At 35.4% G+C, this 20,281-nt stretch overlaps 1 protein-coding gene across 1 annotated transcript in view; it reads left to right on the top strand.

Moving 5' to 3' along the window:
- Positions 1 to 20,281, top strand: part of PPP3R1 (protein phosphatase 3 regulatory subunit B, alpha) — a 64,109-nt gene that overhangs the window by 20,300 nt on the left and 23,528 nt on the right. Inside the window, exon 2 of the mRNA XM_077134423.1 lies at positions 5,607 to 5,646. Coding sequence (XP_076990538.1) covers positions 5,607 to 5,646 — 40 coding nt within the window. The remainder of the gene's footprint in view (positions 1 to 5,606; positions 5,647 to 20,281) is intronic.

Raw genomic sequence — 20,281 nt, 5'->3', positions numbered from 1 at the left:
TGTAAATGGCACTAAAGAGAGACTTGGCAATTGACAAGGAATACATGGTACAGGATTTTTTATTTTTTCCTATAAAGAATATTGGGACATTTTTATAATGCGTATTATAGAACAATATGAAATATAGTGATAGAATCATAACAATATTAGAAGCAGTAGAATAGAACTATAATCTACTGGTTCTGTCCTGAATCTGATTATTTTCTTTGAAAATGATTTCTCATTTTCCAATTCTTTAAATATTGATATTCCCTCTTGGCGAAATGTAAACATGATATTCCAATTAAGTTAGCAGTTTTTAAAGAGTGGTCTGTTGGTGCTTGGGATCCCTAAGACCTTTTTAGTGATTCATATGATCAAAACAGTTTATGAAACAGCATCAAAACAGTTTTACCTGATTCTCTGTGTTTACATTTGTACCAGTGGTGCAGAAGCAGCAATGACGGGTAAAATTGCTAGTACTTTACCACAGATCAAGACACTGGCGCTAAACTGTCAGTGTATTCCTTACTGCCATGCAATTGCAATTTTTAAAAATGCCAATTCCACTTTTATCTGTGATAAAACAGTAAAAAAGATACATTTTATTGCGGCTTCACCATTGAGGACATCTTTTAAATATTCTGTATGATGAAATGAAGTGTATATTAAGCAAACACTTGTGCGGCTTGCAAGCAGAACTAGCTGCTTTTGTTATAGGATACTAAAACTACTTGAGAGAACGACTGATAATCTCAGCTTTTAGATTTGAGTACTTGGCAGACATTTTCTCAAAAAATGATTTGTGAGTTTGTCACTTAAAGGAAAAACAGCTGACACACATGAAACAAATGAAAAAAAAAAAAGAAAACCCCAGTAAAGAAATAGAATATGTAAAGAGCCAAAAGCTGATTTTAGAATTGAAGAATATAGTAACAAATATAAAAGCTCAGTGAATGGACTCTAGCAGAATGGAGTGGATAGAGGAACTAGTCAATGAACTGGCTAGAACAATAAAAATTATGCAGTTTGAATAAAAGAAAGAAAATAATGCACAGAGCCTCAGTGAACTCTGAGCCTATAACAAAAGAACTAACATTTGTGTCATTGGACTCTTGGAAGGAGAAGAGAAATAGGGTGGGGCTGAAAAGTTCTCAAAGAATGGCTGAAAACTTTCCAAACTTGGCAAAAGACATAAACCTACACATACAAGAAGTGAGCACACTGATAACCTGAAAAAATCCATTGCAACACACCTCAAAGTCAAGAGTTCTGAAAACTAATTACAAAAATATCTTGACATCAGCGTGAGAGGAATGATATCAGCAGCAGAAAAAGAGTTAAAATGACAGTGGGTTTCTTATCAGAAACTATGGAAGCAAGAAGGAAAAGGCATGACATTTTTCAAATGCTGAAAGAAAAGAAGTGTCTAGTTTAGAATCCAGAAAATATCCTTCTGGAATAAGGGGGCAATCAAGACATTGTCAGATAAGGAAAACAAGTAGAAATTGTTGCCAGCAGGCCTACCCTAAAAGAATGGCTAAAGGAAGTTCTGAAAACGAGATGGAAAATCATATAAATTTAAAAAAAAAAGGAGTCTTGGGATATTAGAAAGTAGGAAAAAAACCTCTCAGAGTATGGAAAAAGATAAATACAGTAGACTTTCCTTCTGCTTTGAGTTTTCTAACTTATGTTTGGTTAAAGCAAAATTATAACTAATGTTCTAAATGCATATAGAGGAAATGTTAAAGACAATTATAAGTGTGTATGGGGGGGAGGGGTGGTGATAAGGGTCCTGGAAGTGAAGAACATTGCTCTAGGACAAGACCATACCTATAACTGATTTGATGAAACTTTGTACTTAGAGTTACTGGAATGACTTATAGCTTTCTGGATATTGAAATGGTTGTAAGTATATTTTGCATATGGGAAGAACATGTCTTTTTGGAGTCCAGAGGGTGGACTGTGATAGTTTGAATTATGGACTTCAGTGAACACATATTCATTGTAATCCACATCCCTGTGTGAATAAGGTCTCCTGAAGATTATAATTTTTTGTTAAGGTGTTGCCAACTGAAGCAATGGGGACCTTACAAAGATAACTTGGAAGTTACAGAAGCCAGAAAGGAGAGAGTATTGCCATGTGACAGGCAGAAATACAATTCAAGGAAGCCCTAGGATTGCCAGCAGCTAGCAAAAGGACACTAGCTTTGGGGAGAAAGCAAACGTCACCAAATATCTTGACTGGACTTTTCTGTTATCAACTTGATACTTGTGAGACCAGTTTTGAGGCTTTGTTTAGTGCAGGTCTAGAGTAGCCTTTTCTTTAGGGCCGGTTTAGCTCTACTACCAAGAGTGACCCTTCTGGGGTCTCTCCTGAATGCCTGAGGCATTAAATGAAAGATCTTGACTCTGCTAGTTGGAAGTTAATGTCTCCCAGACCTGTGTGAGCTCTGGGAATTGTTGAACTTAAAGTTCCCTGGCCCCTAGAATTTCACCTTATAAATGCAGCATGTAATATTAAGCTAAGATAAGGGAATCCTGTGGAGATTTCTAGAGCTCTTTGGTAGATAATTGCATTCAGCCACTTTGGCCTCCTAGGACTCCAATTCTCTTTCATCTCAACTTTGCCAAGACTATAGTGTTCTGTTTTGATATCTCCTTGCCTGTGCTGCAGTGGAAAAAGTATGTCTAGGCAGAAATCCAAGATGATGGTAGTTTACCTTGTTTCCCTTTTTTCAAGGATCACACCTCTGTGCTGACTTTTGTCTGGTCTGAAAACAGTTTCATGTATTTTAACATGTTTGTTAATTAAAAAATTATTTTCAGTATGTTTAATATTTCACAATCTAAAAAAATGGTGTTTGGGTGATGGTAGTTGTTTTTGTTTTTTTTTCTTCCCGATTCTCGGCACCACTCCAGTCTTGGCACATAATAGGTATTCAGTAATTACTTGTTAAATGAGTAGATACAATACTAAAGGAAAAGCGTAAGTAATGATCCATGGAGAGTGGTGACAGGATGATTTGGAAGGCAGTTGAATAGAGCATTGTAGTTAACTGAGTAGTAGAGTAAAATATGATTGGGTAGATTAGATGTTTATGTATTTTGGCTGTATACCTTCAAACTTTTGCTAGACAGACTCAGGCTAATTAGAGTGTAATTATAGCAGCATTTATCAGACTGGAAACTTTTAGGTGTTTTTTTTTTCCTCCTAAAATCATTAGACAGTACAAATATATCATTGGCTTCTACTGGGAAATTACCCATTATTTGACAGTGTCATACTTTAATATTGGTGTATATTCGATGGCATTATAACTAATATTAGAGTATCCACAAGATGTCTTATGCCAGATTTGTTGCTATAACCAAAGCCTTAGATTTATAGTGCTGACAACTTAGTTCTGAGATTTATTGCTTTTTCTTCTTAATTGACTGTTTTATCAGTCTACAGAAGAATGATAAAAAATTAAGCACACTCTATTTAGGAAGCTTTTTGTGTAAATAAGATAGTTTGAGTTTCTTGCCAATTAGCTTTTGTTCGTTCCTGCTTCCCTTATTCTCTTCTCCCTTTTTAGTGCCTATTTTAAACTATAATTAGCATCTTCAGTAGTTGTCGAAGATGTCAGTACAGCTAGAAGGACCCCTTGAAGTAACTGAGTGTAAGTTTCTGTTTTCTTATATAAAGAAAACAATGTCTGCAGAGGTACTTGTGGACTCAAAGCTAGTTAGAGACAGTCTTGACCCTGGAAATCTACTGGCATCTGCAGTTTTTATCCCTTGCCTCTCTCTTTTGATTTTTTTCACTCCCTTGACCCTAGATTCATCAACCCATGGTTTCACATTATGTTTTATATTTCTAAGAATAAAGAATATCTGGTTTACAACAATTCTAAGATGGCCAGTGATTTTTTTCCCACCAGTGATTTTTATCCTGGGAGAAAAATTACTTATTGTAGTAACTGCATAAGAGGAAGTTGGCAAAATTTGTTCTTTAGCAGGTCAGGACATTTGGATTGATTCCTGGGTTAACTTTTTCTTCAGGACCGTATTTGTATAGCATTGCTTTCAAGATTTACTTGATTATGATCATTGATTTTGGTACACATTAAGTCAGGAATGGGGAAATATTTTCAACAAGTAGTCTCCATTAAGAGGTGCCAATATCACCTTGTTTAAAGGCTTTCTTTGTAAACTGCAAATACGACTTCTATTATTATAGTACTCATTGCTAACTTAAATTGCTAACTTAAAATGCAGATGAAGTTCTTGATACAGATTATGAAAAGTGAACAAGAAGAATGAAAATCTAAAGTACTTTAATAGCTGGACTTTTAAGAATTTATTGAGTGTTCTCATGTACTCTTAATCTGTATTAATATGTTGATGTTTGAAGTGTCACTTAAATTTAGTTCTTTCAGGCTGTCTAGATTTTTACCAGCACCTTAAAATTTCTTCCTTAAAATAATAAAGATGCAAATTTACTGATAGAACTTTTCTTAGACCTTAAGTTTACTTAGGAGTAGAGATACATTTAGGAGTTTAAAAAATCAGCCAGCCAAGCTGATGTGTTTAAGTATAGCAAATATTAGACCTATTCACTCTTAACTGCGATTTAATTCTAGGCAGGGCCAAGATTATGTAAATGTTATATAGGATGTTGGTACTCAAATTTACCAATGAACTTAAAAAAAAATCGATTTAAATTACTTTAAATTCATAGAGCCTTTTTCAGGATTTTCATGGTTTTACTTCATGTGAGCCTGCTATCCTTGGAATTTTTCCTGTTTTAGATTTGGAACGACTTCTGGTTCCACTACCAATCATATGGAGTGATCTTCCACCAGATTCTTGAACTTCCTGGGCTAGTCCTCAGAGTTGTTAAATATAGGCATTGGACCAGGTCTGTAGTTTTTCCAACTTTTTTTTAAGAATACCTTTTTTCCTTAAATGAATTTCACATGGAATCCTAATATAGAAAATAGAAACTTTATTTTTAAGTTAGAAGTTCAGACTAATTATATTAACTCAGAATCTATGAGATAAGACTTTTCATGAATAAAAAAGTGGTGGCTATCTTATTGGCTCATCTTCCCATTAATAGTTTTCTTACTTTAGCAGAACAGCACATAGAGAATTCTGTTTCATGCAAGTGTAAATGGTAACAGTTTTTTTTTTCTTTCTTAGATTACTTTATAGTCTCAGGAAACTCTTCAGATAAATGGCAGGAGAAGCTTTATTCTGAACTCTACCCCAAAATGAGTTTGCCCAGTAAGACCATTTAGAGGAGTGATAGTCTCCAGTATGTTAAAAATTGATAGATAACACCTTCAGGGTATTAAACAATATTTAAAATAAATTTTGATCAATGATTGCATAGCATTTGCCAAGGTTGCCCGGTCATAAGTGGCAGAGCCCCAAGTCAGGCCTGTTAGATTCATGAGCTTTTTTTTTTTACCATAATATATAACTTCTTTTTTTAATCACTTAAAAATATATATATAAATATAATTCATAGATCTAGATCTGTTGCAAATTTTTCTCTTATGACTTAAAATATTTAATTTTAATGTTAAAACGTGTGCCAATTTTGTGACTAATTGTCTTTTTATTTTTTTCTTCAGGGAAATGAGGCAAGTTATCCTTTGGAAATGTGCTCACACTGTAAGTCAAATGAAATATTCTTGAAACATAATAACATGAAGTTTCTTTTATTCACACACATATATTTCATATATGCCTATAATATATTTACTTATCTTTATAGCTAAGTTAAGCTTTAATTGTCTACAGTAGGTATTGCATTTGAGGTATTGTCTTTAAGTTACCAGAGTAGGTAAATATTTTTTTATAGACCTATTATTATTAGTGTCTGCACTTTATTGTAGTCACACATAAACCTAACTCCAAGTAGCTTTTTTCAATGGAAGTTTTTCAGGCTGTTGTAAAGTTTCAAGTTGTTTTTTAGAAGCTGGTGGCTAAGAGATCTTGTAATGCCACTATTTCAATTCATGCTTCCCAACATACTGGGAAAAGAGGGAAATGGAAGGTCCCTTAGCTAAAAACTTACGTATATTACTCATACTCATATTTTATGAACTAGAACTGGTCAACAGCCCCACCAAACTGCAAGGGGATGGAAAATAATAATCTTCTGTGTGTCTAGGAAAGTGAAACAGATAAGGTATCAGTGTCTGCTGAATCTGTTTTGTTTTGTTTGCTTTTTGAATAAGTGGAATTAATAACTTATTTGTTAGGTTTTTGTATCCTGGGAAGGGGATATTAGTGATTGTTTCTCTACCTTTATCTGAGTGAATGGGGAGCTTCCAAAATAAGTCTCTTGTCTAAAGCAGTTTATGTTTAGAAAGTTATATTTTAAAGATTGTTTGAAAAAAATTCTCATATTTTTCAATATTGGTGGAAACTTAATATTTGAATGACTGGCTGTTTAGAATTAGAGTTAGTTTATTTACTTGTATTAATATTGCCATAAGGAAAAATAAAAGGCAATTTTAGACTAGTGATCAGTGGTCTGACTACCTGTAGCATCTGATGGTAGCCCATTTATGAACTGTTTTATTGAGAATGTGTTTATTTTGACATCCCTTTAAAAAATACAGGGTTGTCACTCCATACTTTTTTGTTTCCACACAGTTTAGCTTTATTTTTTTCCAATTAGCTCTTAGAGTTAGGGATTAAGTAAAAAAAACAAAAAACACCATTTGATATATAGAGCAAGCTATTTATTCTTCCTTAGTTTATTTTCTTCAAAGTTTCATATTTAAAAATAAAAGACTATTAATTAGTGACTCTTAAGTTCTTGGTCATAGTGTTTTTATACATTTTTGTTTTATTAATTCAGACCTCTATTCTTTACCATCCCCCTTCCTCATACATCTGAAGCCCTAACTTTTTCTGTGGACAGCTTCATTCCCTTAGTTAACTTTAGTTAGTTGCCTTTTATAGTCACCCGTTGTAGTACATCTATCGAGGCATGGCAATCAGAATTTCATATTATATTTATCGGGGATAATCAGCATCATTCAGATCTCCTTCTGGTATAACAAATGTAAAACTAAAAACATTTCTCAGCTTCCTTTGCCACACATATACTCCTGTGAGGTTTGGAAGGTGAGAGTGAGTTGGAGTTTGTTAGCTTCTTGTTTTTATTGTTTCTGCTGGTAGGATTCTAGTTGTGATTTGGACTTTTCCCTTAATGTTTAGAAGCCAGAAGATTTCACATTTAGTATCCAGCCTCTGACTATGTTAGGACAAGCATTGGTTTCTTTGTTTGCATATTTCTGCAACGTCGATTTGTAAGTTGCTCTTTAAACTTGACTCCTAGTCTATTTTTTCAGTCTTCTAATGATTTCTGTCACTAAAAAATAGTCTCTTTCTGCTTAAACTGTGTAGAGTTAGTTGATTTGTTGTTTGCTGTTGAACTCTGAATAATACAGTAATTGGTATCAGAAATGTTTGTAGATAGTACACTAGGTAATGGAAATCTGGATTGATTATCTGACCTGGTTGGATTTGAAGTAGTGATGATCCCATTGTCATTAGAAAATGGAACACTGGTAATCTGTGGCACACAGTAGTAAACAGTTAACTTATTTATCACTGTGGTTGCATGAAATAAAGTCTTATCGAAGACAACTTTAGAGGCTCAAATAACTATATTATGAAAAATCTTTATGGGGAAAATGAGAAATACCAGAGTGTAGATGGGCAGGTTTTTTTCTGTTTACTAGAGAGCCTAAATAAAGAAAATGACATGTTTAGGAATTCTTGATTCTGAGTATGCTCAGAGGTTCAGAGAACTAACTTTGAATGCCTTTAAAAAAATTAAAAGCTCTCTTAGGTAGAAGGGCGAACGATAATTGGAAAGACAGGGATCTAAGAATTGGAAAAGGGACTTTGGTAGATTTAGATATCATGAGGTTTTTGAGTTCCCAAACCATTCAGAGCCTTTCTTGCCAGCAGAGGCCTTCGACCTTTCTACCCTTGTTTGATGAAGCTGGTTCTGCTTTGCTTAGAGACCCTGTTACTGGAAATGAGTGTCACTTCTCTTTTGTGTTTTTAAAACCACTTTCCTTAGTGTGCACTGTGTTTTAGCAGTCTCCTTTCTTCCCCCTAAACACATCCATGTATTTAATCCCATCAACACCTTTTGTTTTAGTTTGCTAAAGCTGCTGGATTGCAATATACTAGAAAAGGAACGACTTAAAAAGGGGAATTTAGTAAGTTTGTAAGTTCACAGTTTTAAGGCTGTGAAAATGTCCAAACTAAGGCATCCAGGGAAGATACTTTGATTCGATTCAAGAAAGGCCAGTGGGGCCAGAACACCTCTGTCAGCTGGAAAGGTACACGGTGAGATCTGCTAGCTTTCTCTCCTGGCTTCTCATTTTATAAGGGGGTGTTCTCTTTCTGTATCACCAAAAATCTCTGGCTGTGTGGCTCTCTCAGTTTTAAAGCTGTTTCCAAAATGATTCCCTCTTGAAGGACTCCAGTAAGCAAACTCAACTTGAATGGGTAGAGACATATCTCTATGGAAATCATCTAATCAAAAGTTCACTACCTTCAGTTTGGTGGGTCACATCTCCATGTTAAACAATCAGAAAGATCCCACCTAGCAATATTGAAGGAGGATTAAAGAAATTGGCTTTTCTGGGGTACACAACAGATTCAGAATGGCGCAGTGAATGAACTCTGTGTGAATGCTATTCTGTCAGCTCTTTACTTGGCTGGCTTTATTTTACTTTATCAGTTTAAATGCTACCTCCTTGGCAGTGTCTTCTGTCACTTTCTAACCCTCTTCCAGTGCTACCCGTTATGGGTAGTAATCTTGTGTATTTTCTTTATAGCTGTTACTATAAGTTGAAATTACTTGTTTATTAATTCATTTTATAATTTCTGTGACTTTAAACTTTTTTTTTTTAAATAATGGTGTTATGTCACCAATACCCATGATCCTGACATCCCAATCACTCCTTGCATTTTTTTTCTTATTTTCACTCCTTGCTTATTTTTTTGCATGACCAGGTACCAGGAATCAAACCCGGGTCTCCGGCATATTCCTTGCATTTTATTTTATTATTTTTCTTCCAGGCTTCCCTAGATTTCTTATATGATTAGAATCAAATAAAGATGTGTGTTTCTATTTTAAACATGAAGATAAAATGTTAATTATATCCAGAATATTGTCATAGTTGACCAAAACTAATGGTTCAGTTATGACTATAAACTAGAGCTCAATGAACTATTTGCCCATAGACGTCTTTTGTTAATAAAATTTTATTGGAACACAACCATACCCATTCATTTTAAATTTCCCATGACTACTTCTGTACTACAGTGTCAGAGTTGAATAGCTACAACAGAGACCATATGGCCTACAAAGCCTAAAATCTTTATCTGGCCTTAAACAGAAGAAGTTTGCTAAATATATTGTTGTAACCTTTTGGATTTGAAAACTCCTTTGTCACTGTGACGGTGCCGACCTATCTCTGGAATGTGGTCAAAACAGAATTCACGGACTGTTTTGGTGTTATGTAGATCTGTAATCCTTGTCTCTGGCAAAGTTAATGGGTCACTTTTTTCTTTTTAATTTTTTTAAAACTTTTTTCATTGCATAATATAACATATATACAAAGCAAAGAAAGAAAAAAGCAATAGTTTTTGATGCACTTTTCAAAACGTAGTTATAGGACATCCCAGAGTTTGTCATGGGCTACCATACTGTCCTCTCAGAATTTTCCCTCTAGCTGCTGCAGAATATAGGAGGCTAGAAGGAATAAATACTTTTTTTAAAAAATCATAATTGACTTCTTTTCTCTTTTTTTGAAAAATAACATATATACAAAAACAATAAATTTCAAAGCACGGCACAATTAATTGTAGAACATATTTCAGAGTTTGGTACGGGTCACAGTTCCACAATTTTAGGTTCTACCTGCTCCTAAGATACTGGAGACTGAAAGAAATATCAATTCAGTGATTCAGCTGAATTCAGATGGATTTAGATCCATCATCACCTTTGATCTTTCTATTCCATTCTTTAGGGGTATTTGGGCTATAGCCATTCTAACCTTTTTTATGTTGGAAGGGGCTGTCAGTAATATGGGGTAGGGAGATGATTTTCTGGAGAGGCTGGGCCCTCTAGGTTTTAGGACTTACCTGGTCCAGGGACCCATCTGGAGGTTGTAGGTTTCTGGAAAGTTATTCTAGTACCTGGAACCCTTGTAGAATCTTATATATTGCCGTAGGTGTTCTTTAGGATTGGCTGGAATGATTTTGATTGAGGTTTGTCAAGTTATAATAGGTAGCAGTGTCTAACTGAAGTTTGTGTTAAGAGTTGCCTCCAGTGTAGCCTCTCCACTCTGTTTGAACTCTCTCAGCCACTGATACTTAATTAGTTGGTCAGTATGTAATTGTTGATCCCACAGTGCCAGGGCCAGACTCATCCCTGGGAGTCATCTCCCATGCCACCAGGGAGACTTTCACCCCTGGATGTCATGTCCCATGTAGTGGGGAGGGCAATGATTTCACTTACAGAGTTGGGCTTAGAGAGAGTGAGACCATATCTGAGCAACAAAAGAACTCCTCCAGAAGTAACTCTTAGGCATACCTATAGGTAGGTTAAGCTTCTCCACTACCTACATAAGCTTCACAAGAGTAAGCCTCAAGATGAAGGGTTTGGCCTATTGATTTGTGTGTCCCTAATGTTTGACACAGGATCAGGGGATTCCCTGATGTTGAAGTTTCATATTTTTTCTCCCATCCCTTCAAGGGACTTTGCCAATACTTTTTTGATTATCTCCTTAATATAATCTAGGTTATATCCAGGCATTACATTAAGTTATACAGGATTAAAGACCCTCATTCTTATTCTGGGCTCCCTGTGTTTCATTTGTTCAAATGAGCAATCCAGACAGCGTAAATTAGATTATGTGCATCAGAAAATTTAGGTTCCAGACAAGATAAATGTTTCTTCCTTTGGTCTCAAAGAGTAGCTACGGTTCTAAAATATACAGTGTCTTCCTACCTCTGTTCTGAATTACCCTAATCCCGATCTGCTCAGTTTCGTGTTTATCTCTAAATACCAGGTTATAGATTTATAAGACAGCCTCTCAAAATCCAGAAGTAATGATTACTGCTTTGGGCTAAATGTATCTGCTATAAAAGCTTACAACCTAGGCCCCTGTTTTCTTATAAGCATTTTCTAAAGGAGACTATACAATACTTGTTCTTTAGTTCCTGGCTTATTTTGCCTCACCAAATATCCTACAGGTTCATTCACATTGTTGCTTGCCATCATTCCTTTTTGTAGCAGCACAGTATTTGATCATATGTATATACCCTCATTTGCCAATCTACTTCTCAGTCAGTGCATCCTTGAGCCACCTGCATTCATTGGGTATCAGGTATAATGCCTGAAGTCCACAGTCCCATCAGCACTCAATTCTAGATAATTTCATTGTTCTCAAGAGAAAGATAGCCAGTAAACACACCGTCACCAAATAGGAAATCTAAACCTCCCTTTAACTCTTTTCCCTCCCCCCATTATTTACCTCTACCGTTGCTGTGGTAATACTGATGTTTTCCTATTAAATGTAGCCCATAGCATGCAGTAGCAGTTTTCCCTCTGGACCCTGAACTTATACACTCTTTGTACACATGTCATACCTTTGACGTAGTTTTTGCAAGAACTTATTTATATTTCTAGTGTTAATCAGTGGGACACAAAGGTCTGTACAATCAGTGGGTCACTTATATAGTTTCTCTAGAATTGAAAAGGTTCTGCTCAAAAACTGAGCTTTGCCTCTTAATGTTTATTTTGAGCACGAGACACAATTACTCTTCCAGTTGCTAGTGGGCAAGAAAGAGATGCTGGAGGTTGTCAGGCTGCCGGTTGTTGCTGATACAATTCTGATTAGGGTGAGGCACTAGATAGTCATGTTTCTCAGTCAGGGACAGAGGTCCCTAGGGAATAGTACATCCCAGGTTCTTATCTTTTGCTTTCCTTTTAAATCTGGGACTGAGCACCGTTTATATGGTTGCAAAGAAAAACGTACTGGGGCAGAAGACAGATGGATATTCTCTTCTTCACATCCCAGATGACAAAAATGCCAAGTTTTCTTATATGTGTGCTAAGTATTTGAAATAGATTTCATACGCTGTTAAAGATGCCCCTTTCTGTTTTGTTTTCAGAACTTATAGGAAGTCATCTTTCTTATTACTTTCTCTATCTTTTGATTAAATTGTTGAACCAGGACAGAGCCTACTTTTTGTCAATGATTGTTCAAGAAGTTATGAATTTATCTGAATTCTTCTGTTATCCATTATGTAGGTTTTTTTCCTGTTTCCCTGCTTGGTTCATTAGAATATGATGTGCCTTTATCACATTTTGCATGATTTGGATTAATTCACCAAAATGAACTTTTTGCATTAAAATCATCACTTTTTAATGTTTTTGCATGAGGAAGAACAAAGGAATGTCATTAGTGCAGGGTGCTGAAAATAGATGGTAATTAATATTTTAAAATTTCAACCTATGTGTCAGACTAAAGCAAAAAATGTTTATTCGGTACAAAATTTATATTTTGACCAAGTAAGTGCATTTCCTCATATAACTTATGTAGACAGCTCAATTGAACACCATATAAGTACATGGAACCTTGAGTAGGACATGAGATTTTGTTGGTTTGTCCAGAATGATGCCCCAATAAATTCCAGAGTGACTTGAACCGTGAATAAAAAAGTATCTGCCAAGTCCCCTTCAGGGAATGGTGAGAATGGGTGAAAATTGAACTTCCCCAAGTTGAATTCTTGATATTCTCACGAGCAGTGTGGACAACCAAAGCTGTATGCTGAGCCCTCAGTCTTGGGGTTTGTTCATATGAAACTTAACCCCACAAAGGGTAGGTCAAGCCTACTTAAAATTAGGCCTAAGAGTCACCCCCAGGAGAACCTCTTTTGTTGCTCAGATGTGGCCTCTGTCTCCAGCCAACACAACAGGCAAACTCACTACCCTCCCCCTTTATATGTGGGACATGACTCCCAGGGATGTGGACCTTCCTGGCAGTGTGGGACAGAAATCCTAGAATGAGCTGAGACTCAGCATCAAGGGATTGAGAAAACCTTCTGGACCAAAAGGGGGAAGAGTGAAATGAGACAAAGTGTCAGTGGCTGAGAGATTCCAAACAGAGTCCAGAGGTTATCTGGAGGTTATTCTTATGCATTAAGTAGATATCACCTTGTTATTCAAGATGTAATGGAGAGGCTGGAGGAAACTGCCTGAAAATGTAGAGCTGTGTTCCAGTAGCCATGTTTTCTTGAAGATGATTTATAATGATACAGCTTATAGCTTTCAAAGTGTGACTGTGTGATTGTGAAAACTTGTGTCTGAATGCTCCTTTTATCTACCTTATCAACAGATGAATAAAACATATGGAATAAAAATAAATAATAGGGGGAACAAATGTTAAAATAAATTTAGTTTGAAATGCTAGTGATCAATGAAAGGGAGGGGTAAAGGGTATGATATGTACAATTTTTTTTTCTGTTTTCATTTCATTTCTTTTTCTGAATAGATGCAAATGTTCCAAGAAATGATCATGGTGATGAATATGCAAAAAAAAATTGTTACTTTTTAGTCTACTGATACATTATAGTAAATATTTTTGCTCTTTTACAGTATTTCATTACTGAAAGAGCTTAGTATTATCTGTATACTGCCACCTTTATTTATAGGAATGTTAGAAACCATTCCTTCAGATACTTCATTATTCATACCTCTCTCTTCTAGCCAGTTTTTGACGTGCCTTTCTTCTTCTTCAAGACTCAGATCAGTTCACTGTTCTCTGCGAGGCCTTCTATAATTGTCTTCTGTGGTTCTTAACGTAGTTACCTTTTGTGTCTTTCTAGTATTTAAATTACACTATTTTAAAAAACGGTAGTAAGAGTTATGCGTTAAGGTATTTTATAGGGTCTTGTAACACCCAGGTAAGTAAGCATCTGCAAAGTGCTCAAAGTCAAGCTACTGGGAAAAAGAGAAAAATACATAAATTATTACAGTATAAGTAAACTGTTAGAAGAAATAAAAGCAAAGGCTCCAAGGAAGGACCATTACCTTTGTTTAAGGAATCCAGTGGATTAAAAAAACAAAACGAAACTCTATAAAACTATTTGTGACACTTGAATAAGTTTTAACTGACTGAATATTTGATATTAAGGAATTAGACATTTTTAAGTGTGATGTTATATGTTTCTAAAAAGTCTTGTGTATAGATAGATAATAAATGCTAAAATAGTTACAGTGGAATTCTTTGTCTGGGATTTGCACTAAAAAAATTGGGGTTGGGAAGTTATAGATAAAATAAGATTTCCCATGTGTTAGTAGTTGAACCTGGATGATGGATATGTGGGATTCGATATACTGTTCTCTCAATTTTTGAGTATGTTTGAAGTTTACCTTGCACATTTTATAGAAAATGAATTGGGGGAAAAAAGAGTATGAAGTAAACTAAATATGAAGGACATATAATTATTTAATCACAATTAAGTCTGGCATATGACAACAGTCAGCTTTAATAAGAATACGTGATTATTTAAGCTAATTCTCACCAATTAAAGAATGGGCAGTGGAAACATAATGCCTGGCTTAAACTGCATGTTTACTAAATAAGCTAGTTAAAGCTCAGAAATGAACTTAGATAGACGGCTGAGAATTTCAAAGGCTGTACTTTTGAGGAAACCAGTAATCAGTCATTACTTGTTTTCATTAGTAATACCAAGAAATAGTTATGACATTTACCTTGTGCCAGAAATTGTTCTGAGTACCTTACATGTATTAACTTAATTCTCACAACAATCTCATGACACATGTGTTATTACTTTCTCAATGGACAGATGAAAAAACCTTAAGTAACAAATAAGATAGTAGCAAAACCAGGGTTTGACTTCATGCAATCAGCTTCAGAGTCGTAGTCTTAAGCACAGCACCAAACACAGTAAATCTTATAAGATTAATGTTATATTTGTCTACACATGATTTTATGTAAAATTGAAGTTGTTTAGCACATAGGTCATCTCTGACTTTTTTGTCTTCAATTTAGTTGTTGAATTTTTATCCAGGTAAGTTTTGATAGGTCATACACATATGATTTTATGTAAAAATTGGACTTGCTTAGCACATAGGTCATCTCTGACTTTTTTGTCACTTCATTTAGTTGTTGGATTTTTATCCAGGTAAGTTTTGATCAGCCATTGTGACTTTGTTTTGTTGACTTAGCTGTCTGGACTAGGAAACATATACCCCATTGGGGTGATTTGCTCAGAGTCAAGACTTAGTTGTAACTTGGCTTGATAACTTGGAAAAGTGACTGAGTGCTAAGTACTTCTTTAAATAAATTAAACAGAGGCTTAGATTAGGGAACAATTGAAAATATAAGTAGAAAATCAGATTCAGCTAATTTTCAGTGTTTCTTGATAAAACCAGTATGTAATTCTGAATGGTTTTGCTAAAATTTGATATGGTCTTTTTTAGTAGACTGCATGCAGATAAAAGATTGTCTTTTATCTGTGAAGATGTTTCCACTTTGATTTGGTAGAAGGTGACTCAAGTAGAGCTTGATAGACTAAAGAATGTTTCCTTTTGCATTATAAACTGTTGATAGGTAGATTTAGCTGGATTGTTGAAGATATCGCTAGCTATTAGGACACTGCCCCAATTTTTTTTTAAACTTTTTTTTTATTAATTAAAAAAAATTAACTAACAAAACATTAAGATATCATTCCATTCTACATACACAATCAGTAATTCTTAAAATCATCACATAGTTGCATATTCATCATTTCTTAGTACATTTGCATCGATTTAGAAAAAGAAATAAAAAGACAACAGAAAAAGAAATAAAATGATAATAGAGAAAAAAAAGATTATACATGCCATACCCCTTACCCCTTGCTTTCAATTACCACTAGCATTTCAAACTGAATTTATTTTAACATTTGTTCCCCCTATTATTTATTTTTCTTCCATATGTTCTACTTTTCTGTTGATACAGTAGCTAAAGGAGCATCAGACATAAGGTTTTCACATTCACAGAGTCTCATTGTGAAAGTTATATCATTGTTCAATCATCATCAAGAAACATGGCTACTGGAACACAGCTCTACATTTTCAGGCAATTCCCTCCAGTCTCTCGGCTACATCTTGAACAACAAGGTGATATCTACTTAATGCATAGGAATAACCTCCAGGATAACCTCTCGACTCTGTTTGGAATCTCTCAGTTGTTGACACTTAGTCTCATTTCACTCTTCCTCCTTTTGTCGAGAAGGTTCTCTCAATCCCTTGATGTTAATTCTCAGCTCATTCTAGGGTTTTTCTCAGTCCTTTGATGCTGAGTCTCAGCTCATTCCAGGATCTCTGTCCCACATTGCAGGAAAGTCCACACCCCTGGGAGTCATGTCCCATGCAGAGAGGGGGAGGGTGGTGAGACTGCTCATCATATTGGCTGGAGAGAGAGGCCACATATGAGCAACAAAAGAGGCTCTCTTGGGGGTGACTCTTAGGCCTAAATTTTAAGTAGACTTGACCTATCCTTTGTGGGGTTAAGTTTCATATGAACAAACCCCAAGACTAGGGGCTTAGCCTATAGCTTTAGTTGTCCACACAGCTCGTGAGAATATCAAGAATTCAACTTGGGGAAGTTGAATTTCTCTCCACTCTCACCATTCCCTGAAGGGGGATTGCAAATACTTTTCCAGTCCCTGAACAAATCATTCTGGGATTCATCGGGGCATCACTCTGGACAAACCAACAAAATCTTATGTGCTACCTGAGATTCCAAGTTCTTAAGACATTCAGTCAAACTATCTGCATGAGTTACATTAGGAAATGCTCTAGTCAAAATATAAATTTTGTAACAAACATTTTTTGCTTTAGTCTCACATATAAGGTGCCATTTTAAAGTATTAATTATCATCTGTTTTCAGCACCCTGCAGTAATGACATTCCTTTGTTCTTCCTCATGCAAACACATTTTTAAAATTTGTACATTGTACATTTCACTATTATTATACACTCTAGGCATTCCTAGATTATACCATCTCTATCTTTAACATCTATCTTTCTTTCTGATTTCATTTATGTCCCCAGCCCTCCTCCCTCTATCATTCTCACATGCAGCTTCATTCAGTGTTTTAACATAATTACATTACAGTTAGGTAGTATTGTGCTGTCCATTTCTGAGTTTTTGTATCCATTCCTGTTGCACAGTCTGTATCCCTTCAGCTCCAGTTACCCACTATCTTACCCTATTTCTATCTCCTGATGGTCTCTGTTACCAACGACATATTCCAAGTTTATTCACTAATGTCAGTTCATATCAGTGAGACCATACAGTATTTGTCCTTTAGTTTTTGGCTAGTCTCACTCAGCATAATGTTCTCAAGGTCCATCCATGTTGTTACGTATTTCATAAGTTTATTCTGTCTTAAAGCTGCATAATATTCCATCATATGTATATACCACAGTTTGTTTAGCCACTTGTCTGTTGATGGATATTTTGGCTGTTTCCATCTCCTTGCAATTGTAAATAATGCTGCTATAAACATTGGTGTGCAAATGTCCGTTTGTGTCTTTACCCTTAAGTCCTCTGAGTAGATACCTAGCAGTGGTATTGCTGGGTCATATGGCAATTCTATATTCGGCTTTTTGAGGAACCGCCAAACGGCCTTCTACGGTGGTTGCACAATTTGACATTCCCACCAACAGTAAATAAGTGTGCCTCTTTCTCCATATCCTCTCCAGCACTTGTCATTTTCTGTTTTGTTGATAATGGCCATTCTGGTGGGTGTGAGATGATATCTTATTGTGGTTTTGATTTGCATTTCTCTAATGGCCAAGGACGTTGAACATCTCTTCATGTGCCTTTTGGCCATTTGTATTTCCTCTTCTGGGAGTTGTCTGTTCAAGTCTTTTTCCCATTTTGTAATTGGGTTGGCTGTCTTTTTATTGTTGAGTTGGACAATCTCTTTTTAAATTCTGGATACTAGACCTTTATCTGATATGTTGTTTCCAAATATTGTCTCCCATTGTGTAGACTGTCTTTTTACTTTCTTGATGAAGTTCTCTGATGCACAAAAGTGTTTAATTTTGAGGAGCTCCCATTTATTTCTTTCTTTCTTCAGTGCTCTTGCTTTAGGTGTAAGGTCCATAAAACTGCCTCCAATTATAAGATTTATAAGATATCTCCCTACATTTTCCTCTGTTTTATGGTCTTAGACCTAATGTTTAGATCTTTGATCCACTTTGAGTTAACTTTTGTATAGGGTGTGAGAGATGGGTCTTCTTTCATTCTTTTGCATATGGATATCCAGTTCTCTAGGCACCATTTATTGAAGAGACTGTTCTGTCCCAGGTGAGTTGGCTTGACTGCCTTATCAAAGATCAAATGTCCATAGATGAGAGGGTCTATATCTGAACACTCTATTCGATTCCACTGGTCAATATATCTGTCTTTATGCCAGTACCATGCTGTTTTGACCTCTGTGGCTTTATAATATGCCTTAAAGTCAGGCAGTGTGAGACCTCCAGCTTCATTTTTTTTCCTCAAGATACTTTTAGCAATTCGGGGCACCCTGCCCTTCCAGATAAATTTGCTTATTGGTTTTTCTATTTCTGAAAAGTAAGTTGTTGGGATTTTGATTGGCATTGCATTGAATCTGTACATCAATTTAGGTAGAATTGACATCTTAACTATATTTAGTCTTCCAATCCATGAACATGGTATGCCCTTCCATCTATTTAGGTCTTCTGTGATTTCTTTTAACAGTTTCTTGTAGTTTTCTTTGTATAGGTCTTTTGTCTCTTTAGTTAAATTTTTTCCTAAGTATTTTATTCTTTTAGTTGCAATTGTGAATGGAATTTGTTTCTTGATTTCCCCCTCAGCTTGTTCATAACTAGTGTATAGAAACACTACAGATTTTTGGATGTTGTTCTTGTAACCTGCCACTTTGCTGTACTCGTTTATTAGCTCTAGTAGTTTTGCTGTGGATTTTTCAGGGTTTTCGACGTATAGTATCATATCATCTGCAAACAGTGATAGTTTTACTTCTTCCTTTCCAATTTTGATGCCTTGTATTTCTTTTTCTTGTCTTATTCCTCTGGCTAGAACTTCCAACACGATGCTGAATAACAGTGGTGATAGTGAACATCCTTGTCTTGTTCCTGATCTTAGGGGGAAAGTTTTCAGTTTTTCCCCATTGAGGATGATATTAGCTATGGGTTTTTCATATATTCCCTTTATCATTTTAAGGAAGTTCCCTTGTATTCCTATCCTTTGAAGTGTTTTCAACAGGAAAGGATGTTGAATTTTGTCAAATGCCTTTTCTGCATCAATTGAGATGATCATGTGATTTTTCTGCTTTGATTTGTTGATCTGTTGTATTACATTGATTGATTTTCTTATGTTGAACCATCCTTGCATACCTGGGATGAATCCTACTTGGTCATGATGTATAATTCTTTTAATGTGTTGCTGGATTCGATTTGCTAGAATTTTGTTGAAGATTTTTGCATCTATATTCATTAGAGAGATTGGTCTGTAGTTTTTTTTTTTTGTAATATCTTTGCCTGGTTTTGGTATGAGGGTGATGTTGGCTTCATAGAATGAATTAGGTAGCTTTCCCTCCACTTCAATTTTTTTGAAGAGTTTGAGCAGGGTTGGTACTAATTTTTTCTGGAATGTTTCGTAAATTCACATGTGAAGCCGTCTGGTCCTGGACTTTTCTTTTTAGGAAGCTTTTGAGTGACTGATTCAATTTCTTTACTTGTGATTAGGAAACTGCCCAATTTTGAGTACAAGCAGTTTTGTTTCAGATTTGAATGTTTACAGGTGACTTTGAAGTATTAAGGACATCACTTTGGTGATTGAGCTGTTAATCTCTGCTTTGAATCAAATTGTCTTGGCAGGGTTATACATATTCTGGAACTGGGGAAACATTTTCAGAGAAAGTCAGCTTTAGATAATTTGATTTCCTTCTTTCAGCATTCCTTATGTTTCCTTTCTTACATGGACTGGCTTGATTTACTCCCATTTTAAAATAATATGTTCTAAATGCTCATCTCTGGTCTCTTCAAAATAAAAGTCATTCCTTTATTCATCGTCCCTGCAATCTTTTGAGGAAACCCTGTTAATAGCAGTGAAAATCCACTTTGAATATGAACAGATACATTTTTGGAAATATTATTCCCCAAATCCCGTTTGTTATAGGAAAGAATGTCTCTAAC

The sequence above is a fragment of the Tamandua tetradactyla genome, chromosome 17, assembly GCF_023851605.1.
Source record: "Tamandua tetradactyla isolate mTamTet1 chromosome 17, mTamTet1.pri, whole genome shotgun sequence".
Lineage (NCBI taxonomy): Eukaryota > Metazoa > Chordata > Mammalia > Pilosa > Myrmecophagidae > Tamandua > Tamandua tetradactyla.
This window is presented reverse-complemented; position numbering and strand designations above follow the sequence as displayed.